At 38.0% G+C, this 21,475-nt stretch overlaps 1 protein-coding gene across 1 annotated transcript in view; it reads right to left on the reverse strand.

Annotated features, from left to right (window-relative positions):
- Positions 1–12,655, reverse strand: part of GFM1 (G elongation factor mitochondrial 1) — a 44,388-nt gene extending 31,733 nt beyond the window's left edge. Inside the window, exons 1-9 of the mRNA XM_032262323.1 lie at positions 12,369–12,655; positions 11,365–11,517; positions 10,665–10,797; positions 10,018–10,222; positions 7,949–8,065; positions 4,899–5,049; positions 3,703–3,860; positions 2,860–2,944; positions 690–827 (exon numbers count right to left, since the gene is read on the reverse strand). Coding sequence (XP_032118214.1) covers positions 690–827; positions 2,860–2,944; positions 3,703–3,860; positions 4,899–5,049; positions 7,949–8,065; positions 10,018–10,222; positions 10,665–10,797; positions 11,365–11,517; positions 12,369–12,449 — 1,221 coding nt within the window. The 5' untranslated portion in view covers positions 12,450–12,655. The remainder of the gene's footprint in view (positions 1–689; positions 828–2,859; positions 2,945–3,702; positions 3,861–4,898; positions 5,050–7,948; positions 8,066–10,017; positions 10,223–10,664; positions 10,798–11,364; positions 11,518–12,368) is intronic.
- Between the last annotated feature and the right edge of the window lie 8,820 nt (positions 12,656–21,475).

Raw genomic sequence — 21,475 nt, forward strand, 5'->3', positions numbered from 1 at the left:
CTGATAAATTTCTCAAGGAATCTACAGCTGGATTTGCAAACGGTGGGGATAGTGAACAAACTCATGTACTCAGTGTTCCTTCCAAAGCCTAACCATAAGGACTACAGAGGGCTATGGCACATTCCTAGCCAGTTCAACAATTCAAGGCATAGTCAGTTTATCTCCCAGATCAGCCCTTGAAGTTTTTAAATCTTCAGGTGGATTCTGGCACCAATATGGTCCTGCAGTGGGTTCTACAATAGGAATAAAACCTCTAGGGTTAAACAAGGCTTTTGTGCCTGCTGTTTTTCAGAAAGCAAATAAATCAAAGCAATGTGGAAAATCATGTAAATTTACTACTCTCGTCTTTAAGAATCACAGTTCCACAGTCTTAAATGCCTATTACATTATTTTTAATGCTGAGTCTTATATTCTGGTGTTAGGGAACTGCCTATTTTCCTTAAACTTGACCCTTGAGAAAATATAGCTAATTCATAACCGGTGGTATTAAAAAAATGAGTTGTTAACATCTTCTAATTTAACCTATAGCAAAGTGCTAGATCAGAGCTGTAGGACACTTAAGTAAAAGGAAGAAACTAGAAATATACACTTAACCAGAATTAATTTTCTAATGGAGCTCAGGATACCAAGAAGGGTCTAGGTCACTCATATTAGAGGAATTTCTCATCTCACAATGACCCTGTACTTGCCTCCATCATGTCGGCATGCATGCGAGCCAGCCGTTGCAACCGTACTCTCTTTCTTGTCCTTGTGTTGTAGATGGTGTCACCCTTCTTTAGCTCTCCCTGGTAAATTCGAATGTAAGTTAATTGTCCAAATCGACCTGCCTAGAAGTCAAGATTAGGTAGGGACAGGAAGAACAAAAAGAACCATAAGAATCAAAGTTATTGAGGAAAGCTTTGTGACTCCCTCCAAGTATTCCCTCCCAATTTTAGTAATCTATTTTACATATTTCAGCTTATTGTCATAAACTAATACTAGCTTTGAATGCAGATAAATGGTTGTTATTCGTTAATATTTTTGGTATCACAATCTAAGACAGTTCTGTTTCCTTTGAAATAAGCTATTAATATTAGAACAAAATTTTTAAATTGTTTACATAAGAAAGTATCTTTTGCCTTCTAACATTATTTCATAAGTTTAATGTAATAAAATAAAATATAAAACAAAAGCAAGGTATAACTGGAAAAACAACAAAGATACCACTAGAACTAGTAGTGTGCTATACATCTAAAACACAATCTCTGATAATCACGTGGAAAACTATGCAAGTAAGAGTTCTGTGGCTGGGCTGGTGGCTCACGCCTGTAATCCCAGCACTCTGGGAGGCCAAAGAGGGTTGTTCACCTGAGTTTAGTAGCTCAAGACCAGCCTGGCCAACATGGCAAAACCCCATCTCTACTAAAAATAAAAAAATTAGTCAGGCATGGTGGTGTGCCTGTAATCCCAGCTACTTGGGAGGCTGCGGCAGAAGAATTCCATGAGGTGGAAGTTGCAGTGAGCCGAGATGGCACCACTGCACTCCAACCTGGGCAACAGGGTAGGTGAAAGTGTCTCTGTCTCAAGAAAAAAAAAAAAAAAAAAAGAGTTCTGTGAAGTGATTGAATAAACTAGTGGTGACCAATTAACATATATTTAAAAGTTGCTAGTTCTTATCATGGCTAATTATAGGCTTAATAAACAAGCAATCAAATCCCAACAGGAATTTTTAAACATGTGATTAGTGATTTTAAAATTCATTTGGAGGAATAAATAGGTAAAAACAGAAATTTTTCAAAACTATGGTAATAAGATAAAACTAACCTTGACTGATATAAAAACATATTAAAATGCTTGAAACTCAGAAAATATAGAACTAACCCATATTAGAGTATACAGCCCATATACTATAAAAATCTAAAGTGTATAATATATTTGTCAATAGATGATAAAAAAAAACATGACAAATCAATGGAAAAAGTAGAAAGGATTGTTTATACACAACTAGACAACTGATATTCTATTTGGAGGCAGAGGAGATACATTTAGATCCTATCCACCAAAATACATTTCAGTTGAATTAATGATGAGGAAAAAAAAACCCATACAAAAGTAGAAAAAACAAAAGCAAATATTAACTAAATATATACAAATAGAAGGTTTCTAAGGTTAAAAATTAAAGAATGACTAAACAAAAAGACTGACATATTTGACTATACAAACTTTAAAGCACTGATTGTTTTTAAAAATCAAAACTTATTTCATCAAGATGAAAAAGTCTGAATAATGTTACACTGTCAGAATGTACCTCAGTTTATTTATCAAATTGTAATTCCTGGGAATTTTCAATTGTTTGTGAGAGTTTGGTTTTATAAGGTAAGCTGAAGTTAACATCAATTTGCTACCCTTCAATAGTTCCTTAGGACACATTTCTAGAAATGGACCCAATGTTGTTTATAACAGTAGAAAGCTGGAAACAATATAAACATCTTAACAATTAAGAAATTTTAAGCAAATTTTGGTGTATTTGCTTGATGGACTATTATGCTACTACTTAAAATGTTTAAACTACTTATAGAAACATGGACCTTTATCTAATGTGACATTAAATAAAAAGAGCAAGACAAAATTATACAGGTAGTATGATTTAGGTAAAAATTTACACTCTTTAGGCAAAGAGAAGAGACTAGAAAGAAATGCACCTAATAACAAAGAACCATCATCATCTGAGTGTCAGAGCTGTGGAAATTCTCTACCTCTTCTATTTTTCCTATTTTTCCAACTTTTCATAAAGGTCAGAGTCATTTTGTAATGGGAATAAAGCCTAGAGGGAAAAAAAATTCTACAGACAGCAGTTAAATACATTAGAAAGCCACTTACCTCCAGTTTAAAAGCCAGGCCTACAAATGGGTGGGAATTGTCTCTTTTGGAGCTCATTAAGATTTTGGTCTTCTCTTTTGAGTCACTTAAAATAAAAGAAATACAAATCTATAAGATGTAATTATTTAATATTTCTATCAATTTATTTCATCAAGAAGCATTATCTGAGAAAAAGCACATGTGTGAGATATTACTGGTGTCACACATAAGTAAAATTTCACTGAAAGAGATAAATAAAAATAAGTTCTCAATTGGGCATAGTGGCTCATGCCCATAATCCCCACACTTTGGGAGATCGAAGTGAGAGGATAACTTGAGCTCAGGAGTTCAAGGCTGTGGTGAGCTATTAATGTGCCACTGCACTCCAGCCTAGGCAACTGAGCAAGACTTTGTCTCAAAAAAAAGAAAAAAAAACTCTAGAGTTTAGTTAGTACATAGTGATAGGATAAGAATAGACTAAAAAACACATAAATGGTCTCACAGGGAAAGAAAGAAAAATAAAAAGTTTTTTTTTTGACGTTTGTTTTTTAAAGCCTTTTTTTTTTTTAACAGTATGTCTGAAAACAACTAGTCCCAAATGAGAAAAAATTTTCTAATGACATAAACCTTGAGAGATAGCAAAACGAATCATCACTTTTAACTTACAAACAGAATATGCTATGGGAACTAATAATAAACATTTTTCTATATGTCAAAATTGATAACCAAATAAAAACCATGATTTTTGTAAATTATGAAAAAAAAGTCACAGACATAACTAGAAGGACCATCCTTAAATTCCTTCACAGTTTATAAATATAGAAGTATTTGTGCATAAACTAAGACTCAGTTTTCAAGACTTACTCCTCCTGATTGAGAAGAGCATAGTTCTGGACTTCAGATGGATTTGGGAGGTATTCTAAAACAGCATCTAAAAGAGGCTGAACTCCTTTGTTCTTCAAGGCGCTTCCCAAAAATACAGGAGTAAATGATCTATTCAGAGTAGCTCTTCGAATTGCTAGCTACAAAAGAAAACAATTTAATGATAGTTAATGTTAAAATTACACGTTGTCTTCAAGTCAGTTACAAACAAACAAATAAAATGACCTGATACTGTTGTCTTTGGAGTGTTGACTCTTATAGAGACTAAAATCAGGTCCCCAATGAACTCAAAGTCAAAATACAAAGAAAAGAATCACTTCCTTCTTCAGGGCTGGGAAGTGATTTAATACACAACTGCTTTCAACACTCTTGGGATCACTAATTCTCACTCATTTTCGATTTGCTAAATACACACACACACACACACACAGAAAATAGACACACTTATAGAACACTGCAAACAGTATGCTATCTGACTGTATAAAATAGAGGAAAAGGTAATATATGTGCAAAAGCCTTTGGAAAGGTACACCAGAAGCTAATAACTGGTAACGTGTTTCAGGGAGGGGGCAGAGAACTACGCAGACGGAAGAAAAATAAGATGGTGTTTACTATTTATCTTTGTATACCTTTTAAATATTTAAGCTATATGAACATACTCTCTATTAAGAAACATTTAACTATCTTTTCTTTTTGTAAAGAACATATATCCAGGAAATCAAACAGTACAAATCTCTCACAAATTATAAATCATGACAGTAGCAGGCTCCAGGTCCTGCCCCAAACACCATCAATGTGTCCTGCTGGCTGAAAAGACCTTAGAGAATACGTAGTGGAGCTTCAGCTCTAGCAGCTAGAAGAGGCCAACAACAGTGCCACAACCAACAAATAAATAAAATGAGCTGATACTCCTTGGAGGGCTGGCTCTAATAGAGACTAAAATCAGGTCCCCAATAATTTCAGTGGACCCAACAACTTTTCTCATTTGAAGTTATTATATAACTCACCTAAAAAAAGGAATATACCATGTCAAGTATTTTTTAGGAAGCCAATTATTTTAAATAAATGTACTGAGATTTCATTAATAAAGCCTATACATAAAAGCATTATGTCCCCTCCCTACAAAAAACAAACAACTTCTTTTTGTTGTTAATATGACTTATTTTGAGAGCACTTGCCTTTAAATCAGAAATTGAGGCGATTTTTTCTTCCAGAAACATCTCACCAAGCTGTTCATCTGAATTGGCAACACATTCAATTAGCTCCTGTCGGTGGTCAGCAGCCGCTGCCCTTAACTCAGCGGGAATCTCATCATATCGAACAATCTCTCTAAGAAAACAAATATTTTGGTGGTTTAAGGATATTCAACCTGATATATGAAGGACTAATGAAAAAGATATGCTTAAGGGTTAAACTTTTTTTTTTTAGGTAAGAAAGAGCTCTGATACATTTGCATTCAAATGGCAAATGAGACTAACATATACCTTTAAAATGTAGAGAGGATAGTAGACAAAAATGCTGAAACAGGCTAGTTTAAGGTCAAGGCTGTACTACTAGTAAATGGAAAAGCTAAAACAGTCCACTGTAATGAGAAAAACATCCCTAGTTTTATAACAGACATCACATTCTACTTTCCTGCATATCAAGTTTTACAGAAGATAATGATAAAAGATGAAATACAAAATTTTTCCCAATTTAATGCAAACTTGTTTATCCTTATTCAATACACAGTAAAATACAAGTTGAAAACAATGACTTGACAAAGTATCAACTGAATCAAAGTTTAAACTCTTCAGTGTAGTTTTTACTGTATTCTAACTATTTTAAAACTAGCAAGCATGCAAAGTGATAAGAGCATCCATTTATTGAATGCTTATAATGTAGTAAGCACTGAACTAAATATCTGACAAGTAATTTATTTGATCTTCATATACGAAATAGGTTATATTATCTGCATTTTCAGATCAGGAAACTAACTTACATAGGCAAAGTAATTTGCCCAAGGCTGTCCTACTAGTAAACAGAAGAGGTATGATTCAAAGCCAACCTGTCTGGGGCCCATCTGAGCTCTTGAAAATTCTATTAATCATATTCTTATTAATCACAACCTAACAATCTGTAGAAGCAGCACTAGAGGGAACTTACTCTATTCCTTTCTATTAATAACAGACCTGATCATATAGTTTTTAACAAAGAATATCCCAGTTTGCAGTTAAAAAAAAAAAGGGTGACTAAATATGACAGACTCTTCAACCTGTGACATCAGTTCTCCATTCCTCCAGAGGCTGAACAGGTAAAATCACAAATAAAATGTTCAAGGCTGAAACTTGATATTTAAAAGCAATCCAAAAATTTTTCAAGGTATTTCTTTAAAAATGGAAATTAATGTCAAAAAAATAAGCTTTTCAGAAAACACATTCCTAACTTTAATAAATACAAAATAAGCCATTTCAAAGAAACAAAAAGTAACTCTTAATATTCTAAAGAAGGCTCCTCACAGCCTTCAAATCTTCATTTCATCCTTCCTGGCAAGCTCCCTGCTTCTTAGCCTTTCACATGTCAGAATCATTTGTGGATTCCTTTCCAAATATACATACAGTGAACTAGGGCTGGGGAAGGGTACATGTACATGAAGAAGCTGCATCTGTGGTTCTGATGTACAACAATGTTTAAGAGCCTCTACTTCTGACAACAGAAATATGTGCCTTGGCCAGGTGCAGTGGCTTACGCCTGTAATCCCAGCACTTTGGGAGGCTGAGGCAGGCGGATCATGAGGTCAGGAAGTCAAGACCATCCAAGCTAACATGGTGAAACCCCATCTCCATCAAAAATACAAAAAATTAGCCAGGCATGGTGGTGCAGCACGCCTGTAGTCCCAGCTACTCAGGAGGCTGAGGCAAGACAATCGCTTGAACCCAGGAGGGAGAGGTTGCAGTGAGCTGAGATTGGGCCACTGCACCGCAGCCTGGCAACAGAGCGAGACTCCATCTCAAAAAGAAAGATATGCCTTGGTAATTCTGGGAAAGTGGATTTATTTATTCATTTACAAATATTTTTGAGTCTCTATTATGTACTAGGCAGTTGTAGGGGCTGGGACATAGAAGTGAATAAAGTAGGAAAAAAAAAAAATGAAACACCTTGTCATATTGGGCTCTATATCCCAAGGAGTGGTTAAGTAAACTCTGTTGTCTTTAATCAGTTGTCACATAAAAAGTGAAAGAAACACTCTATCCACTGGAAAGACTCCATCCTTTTCCTGCCTACAAGATGGCTGATGAAGATAAATTCTACAGTTCACTGATCACAATGCCATTCCCCCACCTGCCAGACCTACAATCCCAATTCCATAGCAGAGGACGGAAATCCCTCAGGAAGTGCCTTTGGAGAAACTACCAAGCTACAGAGGTCACTCCTCAAAACAAAGGATCATTTATGACTCCCTATATTGTCTAGATCAGTGTAACTCAAAGTGTGGCATGTAGACCTGTAAGAGCAGCATCAACTGCGAACCTTCCAGAAATGCAAATGATGGGCCCCTCTCTAGATCTACTAATCAGAATCTCTGGAGGTAGAGCCAGGACTATGTCTTTCAACAAAGTCTCCAGGTGATTGCTATGAATGCTAAGGTTTAATAACCACCAGACAATTACTGTACTTTGTATGTAAAAGTCACTCAAAAGCTGATGGACCAAATACCATGTCAAAAAATTACCAATTTATTTCTTGTATTTCCCAAACCACATTTGTACAATTTTAACTGTTTTAACTTATTAATCATTTTTGCCCATGTAATTATAAAGCAATGTAATTATTAAGCAGGTAGAACAAATATTTATTATCTCTATCTTCTTCCTAATTTTTATCACAATACCCCAGACCTGGCAGCTGCTCTATAAAAGTCCACAGAGTAAATGAATAAATGAACAAGTGGAAAAAGATATATTTACTAACCCCAAAATTTCCTAACCCAAACTGAAGCCACCTTCTATCACACCATGCATGCCATAACGTGATATGAGCATAATACCAAAAAGTAACATAGTCTCTCTCAGAATATTAAATAAAATGGGGAGCAACTAGGATTAAAGGTTTTGAAACAAAATCATCTCAGAGTACTCTTCTAGACACATTTCAAAAAAGATACCTACTCTGGATTTGATGAATTTATCCTTTCCTTATTTTTAATGCTTTTTAAAATATAAAATTTTAATGTTTTTTTAGTACTTACCCAAAGTCTCCATCAAAATAGATGGCTCGTTCCTCAATAAGATCTATAATACCTTTAAAATTACCCTCCAAACCAATGGGTATCTGCATCAATGCTGCATTATGATTTAGTTTAGACCTGAAAAATAAAAATACACTGGTTTACCTTTTTTCTTCTCCCCAAATCCCTTTGAAATGACAAAATGATCAATGGCAGACACTGGAGAACTGAGAAGGGTGTTAACATCAGGTCAGAACAGCAAATATACAGCAGCTGGGAACAGACTGACAACATAACTCAAGGAGCTCAGGAAGCCACGATCCCACTTAGGCAACAAAAAGAACTCCAAAATAACTGTTTTACCATCAGATCCCCAGATACACTGGATCAAAAGCAGAAGTGGGAAGAACAGATAATGGGGGTCTGGCCAGGAAATCAAATAGGATAGCCGAGCCCACCTCTCATTCTTACATCAACTGACTCTGGCAAAATTGAGTACAGCTATCTGAAGAGTGTTTGACTTCAACACCCAGTCTGAGTTTTCCTATTCTTATATTTAATATTTTTCCTATTCTTATAGGAAAACTCAGAGTGGGTGTTGAAGTCAAACACTCTTCATCAGCCTGTATCCCCAGCCAGGCTCAAAACTCAACAGAAACTGCATTCACTGGCAGGAATTCTCACTGGAGAAGAATATGCTCTAGCTACCACTGTTTAGTCTAGACTCTAGACACCCATCTATAACTATGTTTAAAGGTCTAAGAATCACCAAACATCTGAAGGAAACCAAAAGCTTGAAACAGAAGTGTGAAGTTAATAGCACTATTCTCCAAGAAGAGAGTTACTAGAGGAAAAAAAAAAAAATGTAAAGATTTGAGAAACAATTACCTCTACTGATAAAGATGTTGCAACAAAAAAGTTTATGAAAATAAAGTACATAATTGCTGGAAAAAAAAGTTTTAAGGCAGGCTAAGTAACTGAAGAGACACAAATGAGTATCAAATTAGTGAAGTGGAAGATTAACCTCAAGAATTCTCTCATAAACTTAATGCAAAATGAGAAGGTGAGAGAAAATATAAGTATGATAGAAAAGATAAGACATGACGGTCAGATCCAGAAGTTCCAGATTTTTATCTGTTTAATAGAACTTACAAAATGAGAAAACAAATAAATGGGAGTGGAAAAAAGAATGAACCAAAGTAATCAAATAAATGCCAAAAGAGAGCTTTCCTGGAATTCAGAAGATCTGGTGAAAAAAGTCCATCTATTGCCAAGCACGAGTAAAATAAGGACAAAAAGTAAAAACGTTTTACCAAAAAAAAAGTTACAAACACCCAAATAAGAAAATGTTCACTTTCATAACAAATAAATCACTTCCATCAGATTTTTTTGTAATCAGACATGTCATTCTCACCTTGTCCACTATCATAAACTTTACATCTATATATCCGTCAACTACACCATGTGAAACGTAAATATGAACTCTATAGCTACATTTGCACAACTACAAAAGGTGAAAAGTGAAATTCTGATTCTTTTTAAAGGCTTTGTGAAATATACAGTATTGTGTAAAATTTTAAATGCTATAAATACCACTGGTTCTATCTGGTACAGAAAGGAAGTGTTACTGTTGTTCTAGAAAATATGTTTCCCTCTGGAAAGAAGAAAATATCACCTCTATGGCAAACTACTTAAGGGCATTAATTAAAATGATTCAAGGAAAAATTAAAAGCAAAGATGATCTTTTATCTAAATAAAACACAAGGTATTTTTGAATCTAGATTATAACTTCTCTAAAAATAGCAAAACAATATAAACAGTCAGATTGTTTTCTGAATTCATCTTAAATCCCCCCTTAGAATTTAAGTAATATTGTCCCCATTTTACAGAGAAGATAGTTGATGAGATCATACCACGAGCTAATTTACTAAAATTAGTGTTCCACTTACTAAGGAACTCACATAAATACATTTTTAAATTAAAAAAAAACTAAATTTAAGAATAAAGTTTAATGACAGTAATTAATCATCCCTCTGGATATAAAGTTTGCTGTCTAGACCATCCTCTTTGTTCATTCTAAGGCTCATTACCTCATTTGCTGCAGGGCCCTGGATGGGCTGGAGCCCATTCGGTCCAATTTGTTAATAAAAGTTAGAAATGGAACATTGTAGCGCTTCATCTGACGACTGACAGTCATGGTCTGGCACTGTACCCCTCCAACAGCACAGAGAACAAGGACTGCACCATCCAACACTCTCAGGGACCTTTCAACTTCTATTGTGAAGTCCACATGCCCTGAATGAGATGAAGTAAACGAAGGTCTTAAAGAGCAACCTGAATGTTTAATATATGCACTATTAAAAGTTTTTGTATCTCTGCTCATCACATAAGTCTTCTAACTGGAATGTAGATTCCTGAGCTCACCAATACTATTCACCAACCCTTAGGTGCAGGGCCCAGCAAGGTCACTTTAAAAAGATACTAGAGCAAAGGCACCTTTAGCATCAGCTAGAATATGTAAAAGGCAAGACTCTGCCTACTCACAATTTACTTGCACAAATTTTAAAGAAGACATAAGGATGAAGTGCTCTAGGTCCCAAGTCAGTCTTTTTTAACAGGAATTCAGCGTTATACTTTTGAGTATTTGATACTCGAAAATTAACCGGGTCATAGTAAGAGAAAGAACCAAATGTGTTTTGCCATAAGAAGCTGCAATAAAATCAAGACTGCAACTCACCAGGAGTATCTATAATGTTAATATTGACATCTTTCCACATGGTGTAAGTGGCTGCTGACTGAATAGTAATTCCTCTTTGTCTCTCTAGTTCCATGGAATCCATAACAGCACCAACTCCATCTTTACCTTTCACCTAAACACAAGCACAGCAATTCAGATTTTCTCTGCCTCTGCATTCCAAGAAGGAAAGAAATCTTACCTAAATGGAAACAGGTGCCAGGTGCAGTGGCTCATGCCTATAATCCCAGCACTGTGGGAGACCGAGGCAGGAGGATAATCTGACCCCAGGGTTATTATCTGAGACAAGCCTGGGCAACAAAGTGAGACCCCATCTATAAAAAATAAAAAGAAGCCAGGCGCGGTGGCTCACGCCTGTAATCCCAGCTGCTCAGGAGGCTGAGGCAGAAGAATTGCCTGAACCCAGGAGGCGGAGGTTGCGGTGAGCCGAGATCGCGCCATTGCACTCCAGCCTGGGTAACAAGAGCGAAACTCCGTCTCAAAATAAATTTAAAAAATAAAAATAAATAAAAAGAAAGAAAACTAGAAAACAGATACTTAGGCAACTTTGACACATAAGCCTGTCAAAGGTCCACTGTTATCATTGTTTTAATCTTTCAGTTTTGTAAGCTTTATTAAATAATAGCAACAAAACAATTAAAATCAGGCTCTAATTAATCTGGAATCAACCATGAATATATACCTCATGCATCTTTGCAATTCTGCCAGTGTAGTAAAGGACTCGTTCTGTTAAAGTAGTTTTCCCAGAATCAATGTGAGCTGAGATTCCAATATTTCGTATTTTTTCATTAGGAATCACCCCTGATGAAGACCATCGGCAGGCTTTCCAATTAACCTCAAAAAATAAGAGAGCACAACAATCAAAAGGAGTATGGTGGGCATTATTCCTCCAAGATATCTCAGTAGATATGAGATAGCCTGAGAAAGGCGGCAGGGAAACGGTGAAGCCTAGAACTCTTGTAATCAGAGGAGAGACTACAAGAGAAGACGGAAAAGATGTATTCTTTTAAATTAATGAATGAATAAATTAAACTTAAATAAAATGGGAGATACTTTTTGCTGCAGATTTGAAAATACACGTTGGGGCAGATAAAATCACAAAGACAACTCCAAAAACTAATAGAAAATATACAAGTGTCAGCTTAAATTTAACTTATTTTTCCCCCTTTCTCCTTTATTGTAGTTTACAGACGACAAATATGTTCGAGAACTTTCATGCTCTATGCAGTGGTACTCATGGCTCCAAGACAGCCCCCAGAGATTTGCAATTCCCTCGAAACAAAAACAATTTATGAAGTTTGTTTTAACTTTACTCTGGTGGAAGGGGGTGGAGATCCCTATTTTATGGGATTCAGATACAATTTAAGTATCTCCCTACAGGACTGCACATCCAAAATGAACAGCTATTTCTAAGGAAAGAGAGGGGGAAAAAAAACTTAGAAAAGGTAGATAAAATATCAAAGTATCTGAGCGACAGGAACTTTTAGTTGATTAAACCCCAGGGTTCTAGAGAGCAAAACAAACGAGTTAATGAGCTACCGCGCAGGCACGGAGGCGCTTTTCAGCACTGACGCGCGACCGTCAGTAATCGGAGCTGTCAGGAGGACCCAGGGATGTCACTGCCTTCTATGGCCCTGAAGGGGCCACAAGGTCCCGGGAATGGTCCCGATTCAGCTTCTGCAGTACCTGCTTCCTTTGCCAGCCCAGAAAGCAGGGGACCCTTCCACGCCCCAGAGCCGAGACGGCGGCGGCTCCCAGCAGCCTCATGGCAAGCGCAGAACACACGTTAAAGTCCCGAAGCTCCGGGTCGGTTCAGCTGCCTGCAGAGTACCGGGTAGCGCTCAAAGTCACGCCGGCAGCCAGTGCAGTAAGAGCACTTCCGGGGTAAAGGACGCGAGGAATAACAGTGACGGAAAGAAAGAGGAGCAACTGGACTGGAGGGCGGAGCAGTGCCTACGCTGCCCGCGCGCCCTCTCCCGACTTGGAAGAGAAAGTGCAATCGCTTTGCGGAGCTAATCAAGGGTTTGCTCCCAGTAAGACCGCACAGGTGTATGGATTGGGGGAAGGGGAGTCTTTCTTTGGTCTTCGTCTTCTTTTTTAAATATTACCTCTATATGAAGATACAGCCTTTAAACATGGTTGTTAGGCCTATCAAGCAATGTGGAGAAATGTTTATAACAGAATTTAAGTAGAAAAAAGCAAAATTGTCTATAACAAATATATATTTTTAATTTTCTATGGGACATGGCCTGAAAGAGAAAGTGGAAAAATTATAGTGAATGAACCACCAATTACAATTACAAATACTTTTCCTCATTTCAAAATGTTCTTTGTTATTGTTCAAAGTCAGATATGACATGTCCAGTCCATGTGGAAGACTACATCCTTGACCATTCTGCTTGGATGTTAGAAGCATATTAAACTTAACAGGTCCAAAACAGAGCTTCGGACCTTCTTCCACAAACCTTCTTTTTCTACAGTCTTCTCTATCTCATAAATGTAAACTTTAGTTATTCTAGCCAAAAATGTTAGTCACTTTGACATCACGCTCTGACATCTCTGGTCTAATCAGTCAGCATATCCTGTAAGCTCTACTTTCAAAAAAATATCCAGAACTTGCTTCTCCCCACCTCGCAGGACTGCCGTTTCTGGAAGGAAGTTTTGTAATAGCCTCCTAACCCATCTCACTACTTCTATCCTTGCTGTTGAACCAGCGGGCTGGTTCAGGTGCTTGACTTTGCCACACCAAAGAATTTGAAAGCAAGTGCAGAGTAAGATTAGGCAGAAAAGTTTATTGTAAAGTAAAAGCACGGCTGGGCGTGGTGGCTCATGCCTGTAATCCCAGCACTTTGGGAGGCTGAGATGGGTGGGTCACGAGGTCAGGAGTTTGAAACCAACATGATGAAACCCCCTCTTTACTAAAAATACAAAAATTAGCTGGGCATGGTGGCACGTGCCTGTAATCCCATCTACTCAGGAAGCTGAGGCAGGAGAATCGCTTGAACCTGGGAGGCAGGGGTTGTAGTCAGGTGAGATCGTGCTATTGCCCTCCAGCCTGCGCAAAAGGGGGAAACCCCACCTAAAAAAAAAAAAAAAAAGCAAAAGTACACTCTGAGAAGCAGAGTGGGCTGCTCAGAGACAGAGACAGCCTTTAGTATCTCTAGGGAATTCCCTTTATGGGTGAGGCAGGAGAATAGGGTCTGGAGGCAGGGAACTTAAGGCCAATTGATGCTGACTTCCTAGAAATGATTCACAAGGAAAACCCCACCTCTCCACTCACAAGTAACAAAAGGATCAGAGCTACTGGCAATGAACTGGATTGCTGATGAAAAAATGGAAAGTACCTCTGACTGGTCCCCTCCAGCAACCAATCAGACTGGTAGCAGGCCAAGTCCTCATGTGTAATTTTGTAACTTCACTTCAGCCTCTGATTGGTCGCCTTTTGTGACCAATCAGACTGGTTGTGGGCCACTCCTTCATTTACATAAGGTGTAACCAAGTAACCGATGGGAAACCTCTATTGGTATTTAAAATTCTGTATCAGGTGCTCTTTAGCTTCTTGCTAGACCCTGCTTCCACTCTGTGGAGTGTACTTTCATTTCAATACATCTGTGCCTTCATTTGCTCCATTCTTTCATTGCTTTGTGTGTGTGTGTCTTTTTGTACAATTCTTTGTTCAAAATGCCAAGAACCTGTATGACTTGTAGTCAAGACCCTTCACTGGCAACATAGCAGCTGTACATACATATTCATAAAATACTGGTAAGGTCAACTATACAAAGGTGGACCTGCTGTTGGTGCATGTACTCAGCATCTACATGCTCTAATACAGGGGTCCCCAACCTCTGGGCCAGGGACCAGTACCAGTCCACGGCCTGTTAGGAACCAGGCCACACAGTAGGCGGTAAGCAGTGGATGAGCCAGTGAAGCTTCATCTGTATTTACAGCCTTCCTCATTAATTGTATTACCACCTGAGCTCCACCTCCTGTCAGATCAGCAGTGGCATTAGATTCTCATGGGAGCATGAACCCTATTGTGAAATGTGCATGAGAGGGATCTAGGTTACACACCCCTTATGAGAATCTAACGATTACCTAATGATCTGAGATGGAGCTAAGGCAGGGCTGCCAGTGCTGGAGAACAGCTGCAAATACAGATTAACATTAGCAGAGAGGTTTGACTGCACAGAGAACATAATAAATCAGTTGCTTGGAGATTCATATTAAAATCTTGTTAATGACAAGTGACAAAAGCTGCACCTGGTGGCAAGCTTTACAGAGGCAAGTGAGTTGATGTACTTCAATTGTACAGCTGCATCTAATGGCAGGCTTTAAAGTCAAAATCCAACACTTATTTTAGTCCATGTGTGGCCCACCCATTATTTTATTTACCACTTCCATCCGCACTTCCTTCCCATACTGAGCACTTTGTCTCAGACACAGTTTTGGTAAGCCCACAAGCTAACCCTAGCCAAAATGAGTAAAAAACAAATGTCACTGGAGAGCTTCTTTGAAAATGGGGAAAGACCCAATGATGAGACAATAGAAGACTCTAAGACTACCAATAAAAAGAAAGCTGCATTTAAAAGAAAATACCTGCTTAAATTGCAGGTTCATTGCAACAGGTGATTCACAGTCTCCAAGCCTGCTTTAATTTGTGGCAAGCAGCTATCCAACAAAGTCATGAAAACCTTCAAAACTGCTTTGCCACATGGAGATCAACCACCCTGGATTAAAAGAAAAGCCTTTGGAGTTTTTCAAAAGAAAAATCATGAACACTAAGAACAGAGGCAATTATGGAAGGCCACCACTTCATCAAATGCATCTGCACTGAAAGCATCATTTATACTGGCTAACAGGATTGCTAAAGTTAAGAAGCCCTTTACTATTGGTGAAGAGTTGAAACTGCCTGCTGCTAAGGATATTTGTCATGAACTGCTAGGAGATGCTGCAGTTCAAAAGGTGGCATGGATTCCTCTTTTGACCAGCACCATAGAGGAATAATGAAATAGCAGGGGATATTGAGGCACAATTGTTAAAAAGGATTAATGAGTCACTGTAGTACACAATCCAGGTTGACGATTTACCAAGGTTGTCAGCAAGGCAATAATGCTTGTTTTTGTGTGATTTTTCAGGAGGATTAAGCATGAGGATATATTATGTGCACTTTTTTTGTTTTTGAGATGGAGTCTCACTGTAGCTCAGGCTGGAGTGCAGTGGCACAATCTCAGCTCACTAAAACCTCTGACTCCTGGGTTCAAGCAATTCTCCTGCCTCAGCCTCCCAAGTAGCTAGGACTACAGGTGTGTACCACCATTCCCAGCTAATTTTTGCATTTTCAGTAGAGACAGGGTTTCACCAGGATTGCCAGGCTGGTCTCCAACTCCTGACCTTGTGATCTTCCTGCATCGGCCTCCCAAAGTGCTGATATCACAGGCGTGAGCCACCGCACCTGGCTATTATGTGCACTTTTGTTGCAACCAACATCACAGCTGCAGAATTAGTCAAGTCTTTGAAGGATTACATAGCAAAACTGAATTGGTTATTTTGTGTTGGTAAATGCACAGACAGAGCAGCTCCCATGGCTGGATGGCGTTCTGGTTTCACTTCTGGGGTCAAAGAGGTTGCTTCTGAATGTGAGTCTACACACTGAATCTTCCACAGATAAATGCTAGCTAGCCAAAAAGTGTCACCTGAACTTAACATTTTGCAGGATGTATTAAAATTATCAACCACATTAAAGTACATGCCCTTAACTCACGTCTGTTCACGCAGCTCTGTGAGGAAATGGATGCAGAGCACACATACCTTCTCTTATACACAGAAGTGAGATGGCTTTCTAAAGGTGGATCATTGGCCAGAGTTTTTGAGTTATGATGAGAGCGAAGACACCCTCCCCATCTCCCTCCTCACAGGCCTCCACCTCCTCCCTTGGATGAGAAGGAGGGTAAAGAGAAAATACCAAAGCACTGGAATCCGTGGTCAAGCAGCTTGCTGATGCCACTGACCAGGCCATAATAAGGCCCAAGTACTGGGAAAATAACTCCCTTTTCAGTTCCCAGCATTCAAGCTAGCTATAGGCCTTGAAATTGTTGCAAAGATGTTATCACAACTGGCCAGAGCCTGGAACTGGGTCATGTCCTCCATGTTTGCACAATCCAGACCCCTCCTTAAAGTTGCATCTGCCACCAAGTAATTTACTGCCTTTGTTCAGCTCCTGTAACTCTTCCCCTTCTTTCCTTCCCAAGTGTGCCAAATATAAATTAGCAAATCAGTGAAAGCAAAAGACTGTGAGGTCAGCTGCCCAGCCAATGGGCAATAACACGGTTTCACTTCTGCTCCTCCTTTAAAAATTTTTGCAATCATCTACCCATCTGACAAAGGGCTAATATCCAGAATCTACAAAGAACTTAAACAAATTTACAAGAAAAAAACAAACAACCCCATCAAAAAGTAGGTGAAGAATATGAACAGACACTTTTCAAAAGAAGACATTTATGCAGCCAACAAACATATGAAAAAAAGCTCATCACTGGTCATTAGAGAAATGCAAATCAAAATCACATTGAGATACCATCTCATGCCAGTTAGAATGGCAATCATGAAAAAATCAGAAGACAACAGATGCTGAAGAAGGCATGGAGAAATAGGAACACTTTTACACTGTTGGTGAGAGTGTAAATTAGTTCTACCATTGTGGAAGACAGTGTGGTGATTCCTCAAGGATCTAGAAATGGAAATACCATTTGACCCAGCAATCCCATTACTGAGTATATACCCAAAGGATTATAAATCTATTATATTATAAAGACACATGCATATGTACATTTTATTATGGCACTGTTCACAATAGCAAAGACCTGGAACCAACCCAAATGCCCATCAATGATAGACTGGATAAAGAAAATGTGGCACATATACATCATGGAATACTGTGCAGCCATAAAAAAAGGATGAGTTCATGTCCTTTGCAGGGACATGGATGAAGATGGAAACCATCATTCTCAGCAAACTGACGCAAGAGCAGAAAACCAAACACCACATGTTCTCACTCATAAGTGGGTGTTGAACAATGAGAACAAATGGACACAGAGAGGGGAACATCGCAAATGGTGCCTGTCAGTGGGTGGTGGGTTAGGGAGGAATAGGAGGGAATGGAGGGATTGGGGAGGGATAGCATTAGGAGAAATACCTAATGTAGATGATGGGGTGATGGATGCATCAAACTGCTGTGGCACATGTATACCTATGCAAACCTGCATGTTCTGCACATGTATCCCAGAACTTAAAGCACAATAAATAAATTAAATATATATATATATATACACACACACACACACACACACACATATATATACTGTAGAAAAACTCTTTCTAAAACAAAAAAAGTCCTTTATAAAAAGGTGAACAATTTTTGTCTAATTCGAAGTCTATTTTTAAATAACTTTGTTATGTATAAAAGAAGGTAAAAGGAACCAGAAAATAACAGACATAAAGAAAGTTATAAAAATAAAGAGGTTTCTTTTCTTATAAGAAAGCTTAAAGAAAAATAATTTTATATGAGAAAGAATCTAATATGGTAAATTTAGTCCTTGAATAAAATGACTGGTTTAAGAAAAAGAGGTGTTCAGGACAAACCAGAAAGTTCAAGCAAGTTATGAATTGTCTGTGTCAGTCACAATAGGAGGATTAAAAAAAAAGTTGTCTACAATTAAATTTAATGATGAAGTTGTCTATAATTAAAGGGAAATTATAGTGGTCTTTCTAAAGATTGGGCTTGATGTAAAAAAAATACACAAAATAATTGGTTAGAACAATGAAATTCTCTTAAGGGATTTACTCTTTTTTGTTGTTGTTTGTTTTGTTTTTGAGATGGAGTCTCACTCTGTTGCCCAGGCTGGAGTGCAGTGGTGCGATCTCAGCTCTCTGTAACCTCCGTTCCTCTGGGTTCCAGTGATTCTCCTGCCTCAGCATCCTAGGGATTACAGGTGCCTGCCACTGCCTCCATCTTTTAGTAGAGATGGGGTTTCACCATGTTGGCCAGGCTGACCTTGAACTCCTGACTCGTGATCCACCCACCTTGGCCTTCCAAAGTGCTGGGATTACAGGCATGACCTACCTCGCCTGGCCATACTTTTGCTTTTTTGCCTCAAGTTCTGTTTGTTGTGAGATAAAATTTGGGTGGGGATACAGCCAAACCATATCACAAGGATTTCAAAAAAAAAGGCAAAAAAACCTTCATTCTTTGGGAGAGAAGACTTGGATTGGATTGGAAGAATATTGTTCAAATGGCAATATTACCCAAAGTAACCTACAGATTCGATGCAATTCTTATTAAAATACCAATGACATTCTTCTAAAAAAAATTCTAAAATTCTTTATGGAACTAGAAAAAACCCTGAATGGCCAAAGCAATTCTGAGGGAAAAAAAATAAAGCTGGAGGTCCCAAACTACCAGACCTCAAAATATATACAAACTGTAGTAACAAAAACAGCACGGTATTGACATAAAAACAGACACATAGACGAGTGAAACAGAATAGAGAATCCAGAAATTAATCCACATACCCACAGCCAACTGATTTTTGACAAAACTGCTGAGAATAATCATTGGGAAAAGAACAGTCTCTTCAACAAGTGGTACTGGGGAACCCAGATATCCATAAGCAGAAGAATGAAACTAGACCCCCATCTCTCACCTTAAAAATCAACTCAAAATGAGGAAGATGCCCTATTCAAAGCAATAATGGTTGATAATTTTCCAAAACTGGTGTAAGACATCAAGTCTCAAACCTGGTAATCTAAATGATTCCTAAGTATGATAAAGAAAAAGAAATCCACAACTAAATATATCCCAGTTTAAAAAAAGATGAAGAGAATTGACGTCAAGCTAAAAAATTAACAAAGCAGCCAGAAAGAAAAGATAAATCATCTAAGGAGGAACACCATCATACTGCACATTTTTTCATGAGCAACAGTGAAATCTAGAAACCAAGGAAGTACTATAGTTAGTATTGTTTGGGAGAAAACAATTGTCAAATTACAATTCCATTACCAACAGCATTGCTCAATTATTGGGTTAAATACCAACAATTTCAGATAATCCCTACTTCAAACTTGGTTCAATTTATCTATGAAAATAGTCTTTCTAAATGAACTTCCAAAGAATATAGTTCAGGCCGGGCACAATGGCTCATGCCTGTAGTCCCAGCAATATGGGGAGAGGAGGTAGGAAGACTGCTTGAGTCCAGGAGTTTGAGACAAGCCTGGGCAACATAGTAAGACCTTGTCTCTATACAAATACCTAAAAAATTAGCCAGGCATGGTGGCACATGTCTGTAGTCCCAGCTACTCCAGAGGCTGAGGTGGGGAGGATCGCTTGAGCCTGGGAGGATGAAACTGCAGTGAGCCATGAGTATGCTGCTACTGCACTCCAGTCTGGGCAAGAGAGCAAGACCCTGTCTCACAAAAACAAAAAACAAAGAATACAGTTCAGGCAGGAAAAAAAAAAAAGACCTCATTGGAAGGTCTAGGGTACAAAAAAAAATGGTGAGCAAAAATATTATAGGAAAATATGTTTTAAATGACGATATAAAAGAATACTTAAAATGATGAATTTGATACTACATGATCTCACTCATATATGGAATCTAAAAAAGTTGATGTCATAGAGTAGAATAGTGGGCAAGGTGTGGTGGCTCATGCCTGTAATCCCAACACTTTGGGAGACTAAGGAGATGGATCACCTGAGGTTGGGAGTTCAAGACCAGCTTGGCTAACATGGTGAAACCCCATCTCTGCTTAAAATACAAAATTAGTGGGGCGGTGGTGGTGGGCCCCTGTAATCCCAACTACTTGGGAGGTTTAGGTAGGAGAATCACTTGAATCTAGGAGGTGGAGGTTGCAGTGAGCCGGGATGGCACCACTGCATTCCTGCCTAGGCAACAGTGTAAGACTCCAATTCAAAAAAAAAAAAAGCAGAATGTGGTCACCAGAGGCTAGGGACTGTAGGGAAGATGGGAAAAATGGGAAGAGGCTGATTAATGTAAAAAGTTACAATTAGAAGTTCAAATTATTATATAGTATGGTGATTACGGCTAACAATAACACATTGTATATTTCAAAATAACCCAGAAAGAGGATTTTGAATGTTCTCACCACAAAGAATTGATAAGTATATGAGATGATGAGTATACTAATTATCCTTTTTTGATCATTATACAATGTATACATGTATCAAAACATCACACTGTCAAAATTTAAAACTGAATTAGAACACAACTGAACAATCCAACTATTCCAGGACATAAGAAGCTTGCTTCTTTAGACTCTGCCTTTCTCACCTCCACACTGCATTTTGAACTGCTGTCTACTTTTTTGCTAATTTGTCCCTGTGCTCTGACCATAGCCTTCTCCCCATTGACAGCCTCCATGTGCATGGTAAAGACCTTCTCCTGTCTCCTGTACATATAACCTCACATTACTACTCTGACCCTGGATTAAAATAATAGGTAGAATGGGCCTGGATGATCCATTAACTTTAGAGAAGGAACTGAGAAATATGTGCCATTCCATATGGTGAGCCATCCCATGCCTTAATTTTAGAGAAAATATAAAATGTCGATTACGTTCTTCTTGCAAAGTATGAAAGACAAAAAAACATTTTGTTCTTCGAAGTCAACTACTAACTTGCATTTCTCTGGGTTCTCTGAGAAGCAGATGTCAAGAAAGGATTAAAAAATCAAAGATTTTATTAGGAGAAACACCTGAGAGAGAAAATGGAGGTAGCTAGG

The sequence above is a fragment of the Sapajus apella genome, unplaced genomic scaffold (genome assembly GCF_009761245.1).
Source record: "Sapajus apella isolate SASKATOON/1434 unplaced genomic scaffold, GSC_monkey_1.0 scaffold4, whole genome shotgun sequence".
NCBI classification, from domain to species: Eukaryota; Metazoa; Chordata; class Mammalia; order Primates; family Cebidae; genus Sapajus; species Sapajus apella.